The sequence below is a fragment of the Phalacrocorax aristotelis genome, chromosome 1 (assembly GCF_949628215.1).
Source record: "Phalacrocorax aristotelis chromosome 1, bGulAri2.1, whole genome shotgun sequence".
Lineage (NCBI taxonomy): Eukaryota > Metazoa > Chordata > Aves > Suliformes > Phalacrocoracidae > Phalacrocorax > Phalacrocorax aristotelis.
Window position 1 is genome coordinate 17,719,990 of NC_134276.1, and position 20,517 is coordinate 17,740,506.

At 42.4% G+C, this 20,517-nt stretch overlaps 1 protein-coding gene across 1 annotated transcript in view; it reads right to left on the reverse strand.

Annotated features, from left to right (window-relative positions):
- Positions 1-5,979: 5,979 nt before the first annotated feature.
- The window catches only part of GUCY1A2 (guanylate cyclase 1 soluble subunit alpha 2), a 166,510-nt gene continuing 151,972 nt past the window's right edge, over positions 5,980-20,517 (reverse strand). The window contains exon 8 of the mRNA XM_075082227.1: positions 5,980-7,365. Within this exon, the coding sequence (XP_074938328.1) occupies positions 7,158-7,365 (208 nt within the window). The 3' untranslated portion in view covers positions 5,980-7,157. The remainder of the gene's footprint in view (positions 7,366-20,517) is intronic.

Sequence of the window (20,517 nt, forward strand, 5' to 3'; positions counted from 1 at the left end):
GGTTTATAGTTCTGATTTTGCTCTTCCTTACTTAAACAAGTAGCAATATGTATTTTTAGAAAAATATCAAAAAGGCAACACCTCACAAAATCATTGATTCCACCACATACCCTTCTTCCCTGGGGAAGAGGATAGAAGGAGAAACAATACATGACAGGGTGTTATTCTGTCATTTAATGTTCTGCTAAAAGGCAGTTTGTTAACACAATAGGTGTTGTACAAGAATCTACACAGACTAGATTAGCATGGCTTTACTTATTGCTTCAAGAGTAGTCATTAGACAGTATTGCTAGGGAATAATTGTCTAGAAAGCAAGTAGCTCAATGTGAGACCTTCTGCTAATGGAAAGTTAATTCTGGCCCTACAAATTCACAAAAGTGCAAAAAAATGTATGTTAATGATAACCTGGCAACCATCTCTCTGCCCTCTAAAATTTATATCTTTTATTACCATCTTTACTACAGCATAATTAAAAAGGTTTATGTAGGCATTCTGGCATATGGTTCAGGTGCAGATGGCACAGAAGTTTTGCATAATTGGGCTAGGAACTCAAAACTCAAATGCTTTTCTAAATCACAGTCCTAATAGCATCCAGGACTTGTGATTGGCAGTGCTGACATCATATCTAAAGGGTTCAGACACCAGAAGGAAGAGATTTCCAGAACTGCAGTAGCCCCTGTTCTTGACAGTCGCCATGGCTACCGTATCAAACCTTTATTTATCCTGGAAATCCTAATCTATCCCTCTGCCACTTAGTTCAATTCAATTTATTTTGGCCAATGCAAAACTCTGAAAAGCAGCACAGACTAAAAGATTTGAGACACAGCACTTGGGCTGGAAAGAGCTTAATTCAGTGGGATCAATCTCACTTACCTTGGCCATCTTAAAAAACAGATGTCTAGTCTAAGTTTGCCCTCTGGGTCACTGAGAAAGTTAAACACACTCAGGGATTTAGGCAACCTTATGCTGTGTCTAGAGCAGAGGGGACAAGTGCCTGAAGCGCTTACCTGTCCCCCAGTCTTCAGAGGAAACTTGGTTCTTGGAATGCTAAAGATGAAGTGGGCCGGAAAGCTGAAGGCAGAATGAGCGCTGCTGCAGCCGAGGCAGCCAGTGTGTCCCTCTTGATGCCCTTTCACTCTGCTGCCTCCCTGCTAGCCATAAAGCAGGGAAGGCGCTTGTTTCTCTGAAATCCTGAGTCTTCTCTTTTTGTCCAAAATAAAACATGTTCAGCCTCATTCTGCCTTTGGTAACTAAGATCCCAGGAGCAAACAGCCGGTTTAGCATCTGCCTCCACTGATCCTTTTGTTAAGGCTGCCAGCAAAGCATCACTTTCTGAATTGGCCTCTCTAATGTGAACCCCAGCCTGCAGGGAAGCAGACTGAGAAACCTCATGCTGTTTCTTCAGAGACCATTTTGCTGCTATAGTGACACAGTGATACTAACCTGGACCACAGATAACTGGAGGTCAACCTTTCTAAGCCACAGGAACAAGTAAGCATCTGCGGAGGTGAATGATCTGTCACCTATGACTGAATTGTTATATTCCCCAGTTTCACTGCTTTGCTTGCTTTCATGAATGATTAATAGCCAAGCCACAAAAGATCAATCATGTATATGAGGCTAAACAGTTTACAGATTTTTGTTGTAAGGCTGCTCATGCTTTGCAAATTAATAACATTGTTAAGGACTAACTCCTAGCTGCATGGATAAATTTAGTGCTTGGGAAAGTTAAAAACGTACCACGGACTGTTAATATACTAACTTCACCCAAATCCACCAGTGACACCTTGCACTATGGTCTTCTCCCTAAAGATGTGAATGCCTGCTGTGTCACGGTAGCAATTTTGTCTTTGCTGCAAAGACAAGTAAGATCAGCCCTTTAATCCTAGTTATTATTTAGACATAAACAGCTATCTCAACAACAGATGCTAATAAGAAAAATATGAGGAATTGCTCACTATCTGTCACATACAGGGTCCTAAAGGAAGAGCAGAAATCTGACCAAGAGCAGGAAATGGCATGTAAGGTGATGGAATTATGAACAGTAGCATGAGCTGATCAACTCCTACCTGCCAAGTCTCCTGCACACTCAGCATCTTCAGTTCATCCACAGCCTCTGCTGTCACTGGCACCCTCAATCACAGTAAAGTGCTATGAATAATGGCTTACCTTGAAGGAAGAGAACCAACTGTCTCTGAGTTTGACAAGCTTTTTTATGCTTCTTGTTTTGTTGTTAATATAAGCATGTTGTTATTTCCAACATTAAACATGTATAATTTTGCAAAAGATCACCAGAACAAAAAAATGAAGTCAGAAGCTCTGAGACTGCACTAGGATAGGAAATTAGCTCTCCTCAGTGAGCTCTGAGCACTCAGCAGAGGTGAGGCAGTGGCCTGCAACTGAAAGAGGAAAGCCCAGAAAATGCCATAAGTTTGCCATGCTGTGGTTGGATTACAGACTTCTTGGCAGGACAGTTTGCATGAAGCATGGCAGTGTGACAGGCTCTGGCAGCTGTAGAATCTGAAAGCTGTCCAGCAGTTAAACTTGCCCCAACAACTGATGTAGGTTTCATACTCATTTGCAGCTCGAGACAGGTGGTATTTTTTTCTTCATTTTTAAATCATCTGGGAGAAGGGTCTATTCAGATGAAGTAATATAATGTGAAATCAGTTAGCAGAGTTTAAGCCTCAGTGCAGTGCTATGATACTTTCAAATGCATGCAACGTGTCATGGCTCTGCACTTCTTGTTTTATATGGAAAAAAAATGAAAGAGGGATGTTAATGGAAAACAGAAAGAAAGTGGTTACGCCTCCTATACCTCTGCTGGGCTTGGTAGGGAACACTGTAAACACAGGAGGACATAGCGTCAAATGGCATATGCACACATGTGAACCGCAATAGGACCTGCTAATGACTCAACTGTAAGGGTTTCTTCAGAATAGGCAATTCCCACAGAAGATTTCCAAGAAAACCAAAAGCTTTGGTTTTCTGTTTGCAGAGGCATGTTTCCAGGCTCCAGAATGCCTTTGGAAACAGACTCAGACCTGAAACTAGATGTGGGAATAAGCAGTGAAGCCAAAACCACAACCACAGTTAATGACTATTGGCTCTTTGGAATTAAAAAAGAAATATTCTGTGGGATCTGCATGAAAACCACACTTTGAGAGTCCTGGATGAGCAGCAATTCTCCCATGCAGTGGCTTTTGTCTTTGAACGGTAGACATTACCAGAGTGATGTAGAACCAAATTTATCCACCACTCTACCACCTCCATCACTACTTCCTAAGAAGGAAGCTCCTGACCTCTATGCACTGCATCACAGAAGAGACTCTGTGATGGGAGCTTCAAGCAGATGGAAGAATCTGACACAAGATCTGTAACAAGTCCTCCAGGGGAATGACCGTTGCCTCTGTTTACTTAGGCCTCATGACTTTTGTACAAGAAGTTGGCCACTGGGTCTGCCTCTGTGATCAGTCCATGGCCTCTGGTCCCTCTGAGCCTGAAGCAGAGCTCTAAGCTGCACAGAACAAGTTTACTGCAAAGAGACCGATGACCCCAGCTAGGCTCCTCACATCAACCTTCCTTTGCCCTGTACAGACCATACGCAGTAGGTATCCTCCCTCTATCTTCAGAGAAATTTGTTTGGTACAGAAACTCAAGACAGCGATGTTGCTACTTTGAGCCACATGAAGAAACACAGGTGTGTAAATTCTTGATCAGAGAAAAAAAAGATAATCTGTTTTATAGGAAGGAAAATATTAGAGGAAAATTCCAGCTATTGTATGTGATTTCTGCATCCATTTCAGCACCTCTAACCTCTCCACCTCATCGCCCAAGGTATAAAAACTCCAAGAACCCTTTTATTCATTAAGACAATGCCAGGCAAATGAGAAAGGCTCCCTATCACTAAAAGGAAAATTTGTTGAAGCAATGTTGAGTCTGACTACCATCTAATTGACTTCACAGCATCCACCTTGACAAAAAAATTCATTTCACTTCAAAGGGGTGTCCAAAAAAGATAAACTTGCAACCTAATATTAAAGGCAACAGATGCAACTACTAAGTTGAAGAGTGCTGAGAATATATTTTACACTTTTCTCACACTGAGATAGAAAAATGTCCCTAAAAAGCCCACACTTTTCTATTAACTTCCCTTGGCATAACACAGAAACAAATACCAAAGCACTTAGCATCCACACATTACCTTTACACAAGCTTATAAAAAGTAGAGACTGTATACTCTTATACAGTAAATCTACTCTAATTTGGGGAGCTAGATGATTTATTTGCAAACACTATCATTGTCTCCATGGTGATGCTGACACCAATTTGCAGTTTTTGCACTGATCTCTGTGATTATAAAATTCCTTATAGAACAAACAGGCACTTGAGAGGATGAGGATGGTGCTACAAAATTTTTTACATTGCTTCTCCAATTTGCTAGTGAATTAGCATTTATTTATCATGAAAATGTTTCCATAGTTCTACCAAGATCAGCCACAGAATTAACCTAGACATTTCCTATTGGCAACTGTGAGAGACAGGTTATTGAACTACAAGCTTTTGGTCTGAACCTCTATGTTTGCTCTCTTCACAGAGGACTACGGGTGGTAAGAAGAGAAAAAGTTTGGCCAGAGAGATTGGTACTCTGACATCAGCACCTAGTGAACAATGAGGATGTGCCAGTGAAGTCAGAATGAAATCTCAATCTATTGATAGCTATTTGAAAAAAATTTACTCTAGGGAACTAGGTAATGACATCAAAACCACAGCTTTATTAACTAGGAAGTGGTGTTCCTCTTCCAGTAGTGAACCATGAACTTTGATCCATTTTTGATTCTTTAATCTTTCACTGGTGTTCCCAGGGAAAAAAATGCATGCTACATCCCATGTGTGTGCAAACTAATGGCTATAGGCTAAAACTTGTCACCCTATGAAGAAAATTTTCAGATCTGTAGTTTGGATGGAAATTCTGTAACCTCAAGCTCAAACAGTTTTTGTTAAGTCATTTTTTCAGATAGGCATTAGAGCTGCAGATGCTCTTCAATAAGGTAGATAAAAAGATTAACTCCTCCAATCCCAAGGATGCTCTAATATCAATGGAAGAAATTTTTAACATCAGTGTTCCTCTAGAAAGCGAGGGAATTTCCATTTAAGTACATTTCTGGGCTAATTCCCATGCATCTACCCTCTTCAGGCAAGGAAAAAAACACACCTGCATAATAAGTTCAGATGTCCTCTACAGGCTGAAGTCTGTATAGGTTCAAGATAGTCCTTTCTCATCCAGAAAGGCTTCAGGGAAAGGAAACCTGAAGCATATTCAGCACAGGTTAGTGGTGCCACACTGATTTGTTCCCACTCTAACATGGGCTACTGGTCAAAGGGGAGAAATAGAGCACTGTCATTCCCTCCACAGAAAGGTCTAACTGCATAATTTGGACATGTGGTGAAAGTTATTTACTTTTTTTCAAAAGGTGCCTCAAGTTATGACTACCAAATCCATAAGTAAACTAATTTCTGGTCTGGATTATAGAAATGCAGAGCTTCTCATGCCTCCTAGTGCTGTTGAGTCTTATCTTTGATTTCAGTGAGCTTCGATCAGGCCCACATAAAGCTAAGCTGCTTCAGAATCACTGCACAAGTGTTAACTAACAATCTGCAAGAGCAGAATAACACTGGCCCACTTCAGGACAACCCTAAAGGAAGTACACCTGCAGAGGGAAACTGACTGCCATTATTTTTGAAAAGGAAAACCTGAGAAACAAACAATGCCTGAAAATGTGCCTATTAGGGGACAGATCCACATCTTGTTCTAACTGGATTTATTGAAGACAATAAAGCTATATTCATTTTCAACAGCAAAGAATGGTCCTTTTTTTAAAAAACTGACATGGACTCATCTAAATCTTGAACTTTCAGTTGCATTAAACCTGGGAAAGCACTGCCTTCCCCTTTTCAGTGTTTTTTTCTTTTTTTTTTAATCTATATTAGATAAAGCAGGGTACTTTTCAGCCAATCCAGCAACAGAGGAAATTTCCAGATGAGCATCATTAATAACAGACAAGATTTTCAATAATCAAACTGGAGTAGGAGCAGAAGTCCTATTAAAAAAATATGGAAAACCAGTATCCAGAGAGTTTCCAGTGTCTGTTGGAATTGCTTAGAGTAAGTTTTCAAAAGATCGTATTTGTTAAAAAAGTGCAGGACTTCTACCAAAAATCAGTTTGGCTGATAATTTAGCCCCAGTGAACAGAATTTTTCTGTTTGTCAACACGTTGATCTTCTACACTTTGTTTGCATTGTCCTGGAAGGACTGGACATACAGCACTGTAGGACAAATACTGAACATTATTTTATATAAGCAAGACAATGCTCATCTAAAGCTTTAGCATAAACATCAGGTAAGGAGATTTACCAAAGTGTTTTTTACTGTAAAATATCAATATTTTTGTTGCCAAAAAGTCAAAAAATGACTTCTTCCCACTTGTATAACAATAAGGTTTGATACGTAGAATGTACGAAATATATACTAGCTTCTTCTGAAAAGCTGTCTAAGATCACTCAGCTTATAGTATGTGGAATGTAATTATCCAGAAAGTGAAATATGTATAAAAATAGGTAAAATTCCTACAATATTTGTATTGAATTATAGTTCCTCCTGCCAGGAAGGTTACAACAGGTCTACAGTATATGTATGAAATGTTTGTTCATAAAGTTAAAAAACATCATTACCTTACTGAAGAACACATTAGATGTAGGAATGCATAATCAGAACTGACTCTCAATTCTGCTTAGCTGGTGCAAATCTACAGAGAACCATCATCCTTTCTGCACAAAACAAAACCAACCTCTAATTTGAGAGTTGGGGGTATTTTTTGTTTTGTTTGTTGTTGTTTGTCATAGAGGGGCCAGACTGAAGTTTATGAAAGAAATTCCTCTGGAAGTGGAAGTATGTTGTTTAATTTTTTTTCCCTATCTCTACTTTGTTTACTGACAGCAGTTACCCATCTTTTAAAATTATTATTGCCTGACATTACATGGAGCTTTTACTGCTTGTTCAGAACAAGGCAGTGAAATAGAAAGAACCTCCAACTCCCCTGTCATGACCCAGTTCTGGGCTTGTGCTTTTTTGATGAGTCTTTGATCTGCAGCAGGCCTCATAGGCTAGTCTCCCGGAGGAACATGGTGCCAATGTTGTAAGAAACCTTTCTCACTCTGGCAGATGTGATGGAGGGTTTTGGCGGCTTCTGACCACTTCTGACCTCGAGGAAGTAACAGATCCCAGGAATTTCCTTTGGAAAGTTTTCTGGAAGCTCTTCACGGGAACGAGGGATAAAAATAAAATTTTCTTCGTTTTTCAAAAGCCTAGAAAAAAACACAAAGCAGAGGGATATAAAAACCTTTAAAACACAGTCCAGAAGCATCTTTTTGGAAGAGATTGATCCTATGTGATCCCAAATAAAAAAATGAGTTAAAAGTATTATGTAGCATCTAAAAAAAATCCTAAGCCAGGATCCTTAGCAGATGTATATTAACTTAGCATCATCAGCTTCAGGTAGCTCTGTTGACTGAGATCAGCTGAGGACACAGCCCAAATAAACACATTCTCTGAAAATCAGTGTCAGCATTCAGAAAGTCATGTACGAGAAAGGGAACCACATTCATAATGATCATTATCCATTACATATCATTTGGCTCACTTCCAGTCTGGCCAGTTGTGCAGAAATGAATATTTCAGAGTGATGACTACCACCAGATGTCTGGCTGGAAAGTAGATATGAAGGTTACAGTGCTTGGGAGCTCTCACAGGTGGATCAATTTGTGCCCTTCTCATGCTCACTAGTATAGTATTTAATAAATTACATTCAAATACAGCAAATCCATCTTCAACAAAAACCAGAATCAGATCTGACACTATTCATCAAAAGTACCCATGGGTTTAATGTGGGACAGCTGGCTGGGGTCAAAATGGGATACAGGTGCACAGGAGCCATGAAGCCAACCTCCAAGCAGGCCCATGCAAGTGGTACAACATCGAAGACCTGACTATACTGCCTTTTGCCATTTGTTGTCTTCCTCCATAGTGGAGAAATCTCTGTCTGGCTACATCTGAAAGTTTAGGGCCTCTTTATCAAGTATCTTCCCTGAAACTAGTTGGACTTGTAAAATAAAGAAAATAACTCTACACATTTTCTTTTTGTTTCCAGTAAATTAAGTTGGGGGTACTCAGTCCCTTGCAGCATTGAAAAGAGCAGTTTTGAGGTAATGGTAAATTCTGAGCACAGTCTTCATTTTTTTCCGCTCCCAAGATACTAATTCTTTCTCTCAATCAGTCTTATATGAAGATCTAAAACATCAGTGGGAAAAACTTTATTGGCTTCAGTGGATTTTGTAATAGGTTGTTTATTTAATGTCTCTAAAGCTGATTTCTGGGAAGTAAATGAATGAATGAATCCTGTTGCCAGGAGAATTTTCCAGGATCCTCAGCACATGTAATGGCACTTCCTTTACGGAGTATTTTTCTTGAGTTTTGGCTGAGACAATCTGTGTGAGCACATTGAAATATAAAGACATTTTCTTCCCAGCTTCTAAATAGTCAGTTGGTTATAAACCCAACAATGTTTTTGCCTTTGAACTTCTATGGTGGTCTTTGTTTAGTATGCGGTTTGATGTCATAATCTATTTTCCAAACTGCCAATTTTATTATTAAACTCCTGTAATCTTTTCTAAGTTGGATGAGAGTTTGCAAAGGGCTCTGCAGAGAAGCCTCTCTCTTTTCATCTCTGCAATGCTCGAGGTAAATACTTTGTGTTTAAAACTACAGGCGTAATACACTGAAATAACTCTTTGCTGCTTCCCAAACTAGATTTCTGCCAGCAACAGTTGAACTCTCAGAACTTTTTGAGCTAAATCTGTAAGCTTTTACTGCAGTCATTCTTCCCTAAAATGACTATTCACTATGGAGCATCTGGCCTCACTAAAAATCAATGGTTTCCTTCTCAGAGCCTAACATTATCTAATTGTAATAACAGTTATACAAGTCTGAAACAGTAAAATACATATATACTCTTTGATTCAGTTCAGGGCTGGCACTGAGTTTAGTTGCTATTTCACCCTATTTTCCTCATAGAACAAAAGTATAAGATAATAACTAAAGGCCTTATTTTCATTTGTTTTGTCAATTGCAACTTGGCTGCAATAAAATGCTCTGAGAGTATTAAAGGTGCAAGGAGTGATGGGTGACTAACCAATTAGTTCTTTGGATATTCCTCGACTACTGTGGCTTGTGATAGACTCCACATCCCAGTATTAGGTGCACTGTAGAATCAGTCGGCGAGGAGCTCAGCAGCAGCAAGGGTGAGTCCCACGGCGCAGCGCTAGATCGGGGCAGGCAAAGCGGTTCCTCGTACCCGAGAAGCCCGGGGGTGAGCAGAGGGACCCCTCAGGAGCCGGCAGCTCTCACGAGCGAGGCTGACGTGCAGCTGACGCGGCGTGGGGCGTTGCCAGAAGCAACGGCGGGAGATTTAAACAGCCCCTAGGGAGCGCGAGCGACCAGGAGCGTGGCGACCAGGACGTAGCGCGGCAGTTTGCACAGGAGGGATGCCACAGCCCACTTGTAGGTCTACAGCTCAGGCAAGTGTTTTGGCCTTGGGCGAAATGGTGGGCACTCACCTCAGAGCTAAAAAAACTGTTCGTTCAGTGAAAGCCCCGAGATGTTAGACTCATCCACCCAGACGGGTCTGGTAAGAAAGGGCACACCAGTACAGGCAGTGGGTTGCGGCAAATGCCCAAACACCCCTCCTGACGAAAAGGTAAGTACCTGCACGAGGTGTGCACAGGCTGATGACCTGTTACGTCAGGTGGCTGAACTGCAGGAAACAGTTAAGAGGCTGCGCAGTATTAGAGGAGCTGAGGCAGAGATAGACAGGTGGCTTCAGAATCATGTTCCTGTGGCAGACACCACCGAAAATGAGGCACCGTGGACCCCGGTGACTCACAGGAGCAGGATTCCACATCAGCCTGCGCCCTCCACCATCACAATTAGAAACAGATATGAAGCCTTAATGACTGAGGATACCCATGAGCAAGTTCTGCAAAGTCCCCCGCAAGGGGAAACTGTACCAGCAACATACAGTGGACATCGTAAAAAGAAACGACGAGTGCTCGTGGTGGGTGACTCTCTGTTGAAGGGTACTGAGGCACCCATCTACTGACCTGACAGGGAGTCACGAGAGGTATGCTGCCTCCCAGGAGCCAAGGTCCAAGACGTTGCTGCGAGGGTGCCACAACTCATCAGGAAAACAGACTACTATCCGCTATTACAATTTCATGTAGGCATGAACAACACTGAGAGCTGTAACCTGGGTAAAATCAAGGAAGACTTTCAAGCCCTTGGGGGAGCAAGTGAAAAACATTGGTGCCCAAGTGATCGTCTCTTCCATTTTGCCAGTTTGAGGGAAGGGAGCAGCCAGAAACAGGCACATAATGTATATCAACTCCTGGCTACGTGGCTGGTGCCACCGTGAGGGGTTTGGCTTTTACGACAATGGGGTGTTCTTCAATGACGACAACATGCTAAGGAGGGATGGAATCCATCTGTCTAGAAGGGGTAAGGGAACCTTCAGCAGTAGGCTGGCTAATTTGGTGAGGCGGGCTTTAAACTAAAGGACTTGGAGGGTGGGACCCGTGGAGAAAACGCTCACACCAGCACATCCAATGGGGGAGTAAGTCAGGCGAAGCAGTGTGGTGATAAAGGTTCCTTAGCTGTCTCCCAAGAGGTGAAACAAAAGAGTAAACACCTCAAGTGTATGTACACGAATGCACGCAGTCTGGGTAACAAACAGGAGGAACTGGAGCTCCGTGCCCACTCAGAAGGGTACGACATCATAGGAGTAACTGAAACATGGTGGGACAACTCAAACTACTGGGGGATCGCAATGGACGGTTACAAGCTCTTTCGTAAAGACAGGCAAGGTAGAAGAGGTGGAGGAGTTGCACTCTACATCCAGGAACACCTTGAATGTATCTAAGTCAACTCTGGTGATTGCGACTGCTCTATCGAATGCCTCTGGGTTAAAGTCAAACGGGTCATCTCCAAGCAGGACCTCACAGTGGGCATCTGCTATCCACTTCCTAACCATGGTGACGAAGCCGACGAAGTGATATTTGGGGCACTAAAGCAAGCTTCTGGCCAACAGAACCTGGTCCTGACGGGTGACTTCAACTACCCAGACATCTGCTGGAAGAACAACACGGCAGCTTGCATGTCATCTACCAAGTTCCTGGAATGTATAGAGGACTGTTTCCTGATACAAATGTTAGATTTGCCAACGCTGCTGGACTTGCTATTCACAAACCGAGAAAGCCTGCTTTGTAATATCTCGGTTAGTGATAGCCTTGGCTGCAGTGACCACAATATTGTGGAGTTCGGGATCCTGCTGAGTGTGCTGAAGGTCAGCACTAAGACAAGGATTCTGGATTTTAGAAGAGCAAACTTCAGTGCGCTCAGGGCTTAACTGGGAGGGATTCGATGGGAGGCTTCCATGGAATACAAAGGAGCTAGTGAGAGATGGGAATTCCTCAAGAACTCTCTTTTGGAAGCACAAAGCCAATTTATCCCCTACAAAGGAAAAGGAAGTAAGCGGAGCAAGAGGCACTCATGGCTCAACCATGACCTCCTGGGTCTACTCAAATCCAAAAGCGAAGCACACCAGAAATGGAGAAGTGGAGGATTATCCACCGAGAACTACAAGGGCATAGCCAGAGAGTGCAGAGACGCAGTCAGGAAAACAAAAGCCCAGTTTGAATTGGAACTGGCTGTAGACATAAAAAATAAAAAGAAAGGGTTCTTCAGACAAGTCAACCACAAGCAGAAAAAGAAGGAAAACATAGGTCCACTGTTAAACATAATAGGAGAATCAATCACCAATGATTCAGAAAAGGCAGAGGTCCTCAACACCTTCCTCACCTCTGTCTTTACCAGCACTGTCGGGTCCCAGGCTTTGGGAACAAAACTGCCGATTGATCCAAACACTGACCCACCATCAGTGAAGGAAGAGTTAGTATATGAATTACTACAGGATCTTGACTCCCCACTAATCAATGGGCCCTGACACCATCCACCTGAGGGTGTTGAGAGAGCTTGCTTACATCATCGCAAGGCCGCTCTGCATAATCTTTGAGAAGTCCTGGAGAAGGGGGGATGTCCCAGGGGACTGGAGGAAGGCAAATGTTACCCCTGTCTACAAGAAAGGCTTGAGGGAGGATCCGGGTAACTATAGGCCCATCAGCCTTACTTCAATCCCTGGGAAAGTTATGGAACGAATCCTCCTGGGGGCCATCACAAGTCAAATGAAGCACGTGATTGGGAAAAGCCAACATGGCTTCACTAAAGGCGGATTGTTCTTGACAAACCTGGTGGCCTTCTATGACAAAGTGATATATCCCTGGTTGACATGGGGCGGGCGGTGAACATTGCCTACCTGGACTTCTCCAAGACCTTTGCTACAGTCCCCCATAGTCTCCTCCTGGAGGAATTGATGCGTTATTGCCTAGACAAATGGTCTGTGCAGTGGGTGGGGAACTGGCTGACAGGCTGCACCCAAAGGGTGGTGGTAAGTAGCTCTTTCTCAAACTGGCAACCTGTCACTAGTGGACTGTGATTCTGTGATTCTGTTTGAATCAGCTTCTCATGCTCAGAAATTGTCTAGCTGACTTTTACTGAGACAAAAATGGCCTTTTGTTAGAATTCTTCTAAAGAACAAATTCTTCAGATTCCTTAAATATACTGGTCCTGACTCTTGGTTTCCCAGGCTGAGAATGAGATCATGGTTCAGAAATTGCCCCTGATTTCTTATAGCTTTGTGTATACACTAAAGAAATAAGTTATCTGTTAATCCTCAGTGCTTATCAGCAAGGACACTTTTCTGCAGGAATCCTCCCTCCTGTATTTATGCCATTTGTGATGTTAAAAAGAAAACAGTAGCAGTTGACAGCCATGGCCCAGATCTACAGCCCTTTCTAAACTTTTTGTCTTTCATTTCATGGGTACAAAGAACCCCAAAAGCTACTTCCACCAAGGAGCAAAATGAACAGTGCAGATCCTCAGCGAGGGCAAGGCTGAGCCACGCAATCAGTTTTTGCATTTCCTCTCTGGCTCAGGGGAAGACCCAGTGTAAAACCTTCTGATCTGGAAGGTTTCCTGGGTGGTGGCACCCAATTCTGGTCGGTTGTCTCACCTTGTGGACCATTCTCAGAGTATTTTGTTGTGATCAGGTTGGATTGCCTGCTCTGAAAGTTTGAAAACACAATCTATTCTGAGAGAACAATCTATCCTTCACCTTCAGAAAATTATATGGCAGTTTAAACTCTTCATAAAATGTCCCCAGATTGTCCAATAGTCACAGAGCTTAAGTTGAAGTTACACAACTTCCATAGTTCAGGAATATGCATATAACAACTAGTCTGAAAATATTCCAAAGCATTTACCTCAGCTGTATTTCCTGCATCACTTCTGTGTATTTCCCTTAAGAGCACTATTGCAAAGAGTATGGGTTCAAAATTCTGGGTTCCACTCAAGTGGTTGGATATGCAATTTACAATTCAGTGCTTAAATTGTGAGAGTCAGGCTACTCAAGGATTCTTATAAATTGCCTGGAACTAGGTCTGCCCTCAGCTTGTCTTCTTTGTTGTTGTTTCAGGGAAGAATTTCTTAAATGCTGATTTGTAGTTGATTAACTTTGACAGCTTCCTGTCCTAACCTGAAATCTTCCAGAGCTGTTTAAGTTCTTGTTCTGTCCCTTCCCTGATGGAAATGCTGTTGCTTTCAGACAAAAAGAGATGGTATCTGAGAATTTTCCCATTTATTTTTTTCATTTTCAATTCTTTCATTCAAAAAAAAAAAAAAAAGAGGTGTCAGTATGGAAACAGAAAATGTGGTTATTTCCTAGTGGAAACAAGAAGCATTTCAAGGTCAGGAGGTCTCTGTGTGAATGAAAATTGGGATCATACTTACTGGGAACCTTGAAGCTTTCAAAAACTGTAGCACTTTTTTGCATAGATGAAATTATAGTGTAATTATATTTCAAACTATTTTAACAAGAAACAGTCACATCTTCATCAGCAAGTTCCTATACTCAGAAAATTAACTAACAAAGTTTTGTTAATACAGAATTATTTGTTGCAAGGCCCTCTGCACTGAGTGCATGCTTTCCAGAATGGTTCTTCCTCTATGCCCATTAGAAAGCAATGTCACGTCTTTATCTCACCATCTCTGAGAGATGTCAGACCTTTATACTTATCACTGGATGCTGTGAAAATTAACTAATACTAACACAAAAAAAGTACCTCTACTTGCCCTCAGGATCAGCAGGAAGGATGGCTGCAAGTATTTTATGACTTTTTTGTGAAAAATGGGCTAACCTGCTCCATTCCTTCCCAAACAAGATACAGTCACAAAGTGAAGGATCTGCCCAAAGGGAGGAATAAGATGGTGAGAGGAGCTGCCACTTAGCAGCCCAGAGTAGCAACTCCTTTGGAAATAGAAAAGATGATCTTCCTTGAGAAACTATATTTCCAGAGCTAAAGGAATAAATGATTACCACATGTGCTAACTCAGCTCTCACTGCTTTGAGAAAGAGCAGTGCTGAGGAAGCACTGGCCTAGCTTCAGCATGCTCTAATACTTCCACCATGAGGGCTTCAGAGGACACATTACAGAATCACAGAATCACAGGGGTTGGAAGGCACCTTTGGAGATCATCTTGTCCAACCACCCTGCTTGAGCAGGGACACCCAGAGCAGGGGGCACAGGAACGTGTCCAGGCGGGTTTTGAATGTCTCCAGGGAAGGAGACTCCATAACTTCTTTGGGCAGCCTGTTCCACTGTTCTGGCACCCTCACAGTAAAGAAGTTTTTTCTCATGTTTAAGTGGAACTTCCTGTGTTCCAGCTTGTGCCCATTGCCCCTTGTCCTGCAATTGGGCTCTATTCAAAAGAGCCTAGTCCCATCGTCCTGACACCCACCCTTTAGATATTTATAGGTATTGATGAAATCCCTCCTCAGTCTTCTCTTCTCCAGGCTGAACAAACCCAGGTCTCTCAGCCTCTCCTCAGAGGGGAGATGCTCCAGTTCCCCGATCATCTTCATAGCTCTCTACTGGACTTGCTCAAGCAGTTCCCCATCCTTCTTAAACTGGGGGGCCCAAAACTGGACACAGTACTCCAAATGTGGTCTCACTAGGGCAGAGTAGAGCAGGAGGATAACCTCCCTCCATCTGCTGGCCACATTCCTATTAATGCACCCCAGGATACCATTGGCCTTCTTGGCCACAAGGGCACAGTGCCAGCTCATGGCCAGCTTGTTGTCCACCCGCACTCCCAGGTCCTTCTCAGCAGAATTGCTTTGCAGTAGGTCAACCCCCAACCTGTACTGGTGCATGGGGTTGTTCCTCCCCAGGTGCCTGACCTTGCACTTGCTCTTGGTGAATTTCAGGAGGTTCCCCTCAGCCCAGCTCTCCAGCCTGTCCAGGTCTCGCTGGATGGCAGCACAGCCTTCTGGTGTATCAGCCACTCCTCCCAGCTTGGTATCGTCAGCACACTTGCTGAGGTTACACTCTATTCCTTTGTTCAGGTCATTGATGAATATATTGAACAGGACTGGGCGCAGCACAGACCCCTGGGGAACACCACATTGCTCACAAAGTGTCTGGAAACCTTTGAAACCTCCTCCCCAGAGCTGTGACTAGTGCTTGCTGGGCATGGCTAGCACAGGTTGCACATCCCAGCAAACTTTGCAAATCCCACCAAATACCAGAAGGTTTGTTCAGCTGCAGGAGTCTGGCACACTGCATAGTATGTTTTGCTCAGGGGCCTATCTTTTCTCTTGCCCTTTACACCAGGTTTGTCTTAAAAGCCAACTTCAGGCCATGCAGTCAGGCTAAATCGTTCCAGAGTCAACAGATAGTATGGAGCAAGCAAGCGATTCTGGTGGTGATTCCTTGGCCAAGCTCCTTCTCTTGCTTGCTAAGTTTCCCACTTGGTGTCCCCTGACTGCAGGAGTGGTTCAGGGGTATCAGCCTCCCCAGAACAAAGTACAGCATCTCCATCTGCCTGCACAGTTCACTCCCCTCTGTCTTCCTCAGGCCCGCCACAAAATATACAGTGGATATACTTTACATCACAGAACTGTGAGATAAATGCCACAAACATATATATATTTATATAAAATATGTGTTATATAATAATCTTAAACCACATATTCATATCTAATTAGATATGAAACTAATCATAGTATTTGCTGCTTCAATAAACTATGTAACAGGAATGTAATATTCAAGTAAGGTATTAACGACTGCCAAATATTTATTCAGCTTTGGTTTTGTATATATATACACATTTTAACCCCTGCATAATTAATTTCCACATACCCTAAATAAAAGTCATATTAAGATAAGATTTGGCAAGTTGGTGAATCAGAGTTAAAAAAAAGCACCCACTCAGAACTGAACTTCAATGTAAATTTCTTTTAGGAAAACTGTTTTGTATAGTTCAAAATTTGAATAATATTTCTGAAAGAAATACAGTGCACTACAATAAATGACAGTATGCACTGCCTTCCTAAACATAGTATGCACCAAGAAAAGCGAAGTGGCCAGGCCAGTCTTTCCTAAATGTTACCTTTCACAGGGATAGCTATCAACAAAAGAAAACGTTATTTCTGCTCTAACTCTTAGAAGAACTGTAAAAACTGTAATTAACCTTGTTCACATCCATCTATTTATTGGTACAATTAGGAAAATTTAATTAATGGCTTCCCAAATGGGTTGTCAGAAGACTGTCTCCTGCTGGATTGCTGAGCCCTTCCTCTGCGGCAACAAGTGTTGGTCACTTCACCACCTGGGTAGCTGGTTTGATAACATACACCAGCTCATTTGTTTCCATATGAATTCAGATGATAAATTATTATGGCACTCTTTAGAAATATTGGTACGCTGCTCATAAAATGCACTCTATAAAGATATGAATTTGTGTTGTAATGCCAAAAATCAGTGCACCTGGTTCCAAGCTTTAGTGGCTTTGAATTTTTCCCTCAGTTTCCATACGTGCTAGGAAGACCAGGAGACTGAAACAAACCTGACTATGTCTGGATATAATTCATTTCACATTGTACTTTACTATTTTTTAAACTGTGGATATTCGCATATTGGTGGTTTTCCTTCATACAGATCACTTGTAATAAGATTATGAAAGTACCAGCCATGATTTTTTAACGCAATATATTGTATATCACATGGAGCTCAGCATGGTGTCTATCACTGACCTTTAATACTTTTATTTCCCACCCACCTAAGCAGAAGGAATATTGGGTCTCTGCCTTCTGTTTGGGACATTAAAGAGTTAGGCTCAGTGAATAGGACTGGACCATCACTAGTAAAAGGCCCCAGGTTTTGCACAGATCTAACAGTGCTGGCCTCAGGACTTGTCTGGATTCACAGCATCACAGAATGACAGGTTGGAAGGGACCTCAGGGATCATCTAGTCCAACCTTTCTAGGAAGAGCACAGTCTAGACAAGATGGCCCAGCACCCTGTCCAGACGACTCTTGAAGGTGTCCAACGTGGCCAAGTCAACCACTTCCCTGGGGAGATTTATTTCAATGGTTGACTGTCCTCAATGTGAAAAATTTCCCTCTCCTGTCCAATCGGAATCTCCCCAAGAGCAACCAGTGTCCGCTCCCCCTTGTCCTCTCCATGCGACTCCATGTAGAAAGGGAGTCTCCATCTTCTTTCTAGCTACCCCTTAAGTACTGGTACATGGTGATGAGATCCCCTCTGAGCCTCCTTTTCTCAAGGCTGAACAAACCCAGTTCTCCCAGCCTACCCTCATACGGCAGGCTTCCCAGTCCTTGGATCATCTTGGTGGCCCTTCTCTGGACCCCTTCCAGCCTGTCCACATCTTTTTTGTAGAGCGGGGACCAGAACTGTACACAGTGCTCCGGGTGTGGCCTGACAAGCGCTGAGTAGAGTGGGATGATGACTTCTTTATCTCTGCTGGTGATGCCCTTTTTGATGCAACCCAGCATCCTGTTGGCCTTCTTGGCTGCAGCAGCACACTGCATTTATACAGGCTTTATGCAGGCTTCAGTTTTTTGTAGTTCTAGCAGCTGTCTAGCAGTCAGATGACTATTGCCTAAATATGTTTTAACTTTAGTTTAGCTGTGTGGAACTATGGTGTAACATATACTGTTAACTATTTGACAGTGATCTAACACACAGGTATTCTGTGTAGAGTGAACTACCTATGAACCTTGAATAAAAATGTAGTGTCACGAAGCACAAGCATGGGCAGACAGCAAAGGCCCCAGGAACACAAATCACAGTGACTATGGGGGTGGAGCCTCGTGGAGGCAGATGATGCTGGGAACAGAAAAACAAGAATAAACCAGTGCACTTTGACTAGACTGTATTACTTTAATTAGACTAACACTAGTTTTTGTGTCCATGTATAAGCTGTGTTCCTTTTCTGTCCATAACTAAATTGCCTGTCCACCAGTATGTCTCATAAAAGCACACATGGTGAATTGGCCAACATAAAAAACCCACCATTTTTTTTAAAGGATGCTCAAAAATAAAATTTAAAATAATCTGAAAAGACTCCTGGAGAGCAAATCCATTTGTTTGTCCATTGGAGGGAGAAAAATTATATAGATAGGTATGGATATAGATACGGATATGGATATAGATATAACCTGTAGGAAAAAGAATCTGACGAAAATAAAAATCTATAAGGAGTTTACAGAAATGCATAGTTTTAATTTAAAATCCCAATAAAGAGTGACATATATACATCCTGCTTAATTACCTAAAATTTTTTCCATACAACATTCCGTGAGGTAACTGTTAAAACTCCATCCAAATTCTGCAGTTTTTAATCAGTTTTAAAGGCTGAGGGGCAATTTAAGCAGGTGAACCAGCAATAACCTCACCCAGCTCAATAAGAAGGTACGCTTGATTGCTTTCCTTCCTAAATCAGATAAGGGTGTGGGATACAGGCTGTTCATCTTTGCCTAAGCTCAGGTCCCAGATGTATTGCCCCGCATGTGATAATGGAAAGTATCTGTACCCAACACTTGAGGCCAGAAGCACCTTCTCCATAAGGGAAACACATGCTGGAAAAGACCAGAGGTGGAAAGAAGAGGAAAAAGCTAATTAGTTTTTAAATACAGTTACTTGACAAATAGCAACAGTTATATTCACCTGCTTTTGATAACTGCTTAGAGTTCCCAAGGCATTACATTGTAATACTATTAGGGAAACAGGATGAATGTATATATATTATATTAATATCTGATAAACATCATTATTCAAGGCTGAAACAAAGAATTAAAAAATATTTCATCTCTGTTGTGCTGAAGAGTCTCATAAATCTCACTGTGCTTCCTTCCTATGGAAAATAGGGTAATTTTATTCAATTCAGGATAATTCAGATTAATTAAATAAAACTTGAGCTGGATTTACCAGTTTACTAAAGGAACAGGGAATGTGTTATTCTTCTCCTATTCCTTCCTGGCCACGTGTTTAAACATGGACCAGTCTGGGATCCTCTCCTCCCTCTACCGTTTCCACATGTTCTACTGGAAGTTTTACCAGTGCTGATCCAGTGCTTTCATTTTACAATGCTCAGTGATTCAAAGTAAATTAAATAAAGCTCTGTAATCCTTCAGTTAAAAAACCTACCTGAGTCAAAAGAAGATGATCTTGCCCGGCAAGATCATGGAGCAGATCCTCCTGGAAAATATGCTAAGGCACATGGAAAATAAGGAGCAGTGATTGGTGACAGCCGACATAGCTTCCCTAGGGGCAAATCATGCCTGACAAATCTGGTGGCCTTCTACAGCATTGGTGGATAAGGGAAGAGCAACTGATGTAATTTACCTGGACTCGTGCAAAGCATTTGACACTTTCCCATATAACATCCTTGTCTGTAAAATGGAGAGACACAGATTTGATGGATGGACCATTCTCTGGATAAGGAATTGGCTGGATGGTTGCACTCAAAACAAGTTGCGGTCAACAGCTTGATGTTCAAGTGGAGGCCAATGACAAGTGGCGTACCTCAGGTGTCAGTACTGGGACCGGCACTGTTTAACATCGTTGTTGGCAATGTGGACAGTGGGACTGAGTGCACCCTTATCAGGTTTGCCAACAACACCAAGCTGCGTGGTGTGGTCGACACACTGGAGGGAAGGGATGCTATCCAGAGGGACCTTGACAGGTCTGAGAGGTGGACCTGTGTGAACCTCATGAAATTCGACAAGGCTACATGAAGGTCCTGCACATGGACTGGGGCAACCCCAAGCACAGATACAGGCTGTACACAGAATGGACTGAGAACAGCCCTGAGGAGAAGGACTTGGGGGTGCTGGTTGATTAGAAGCTCAACATGAGCCTACAATGTATGCTTGCAGGCCAGAAAGCCAGCCGTATCCTGGGCTGCATTAAAAGAAGCATGACCAGCAG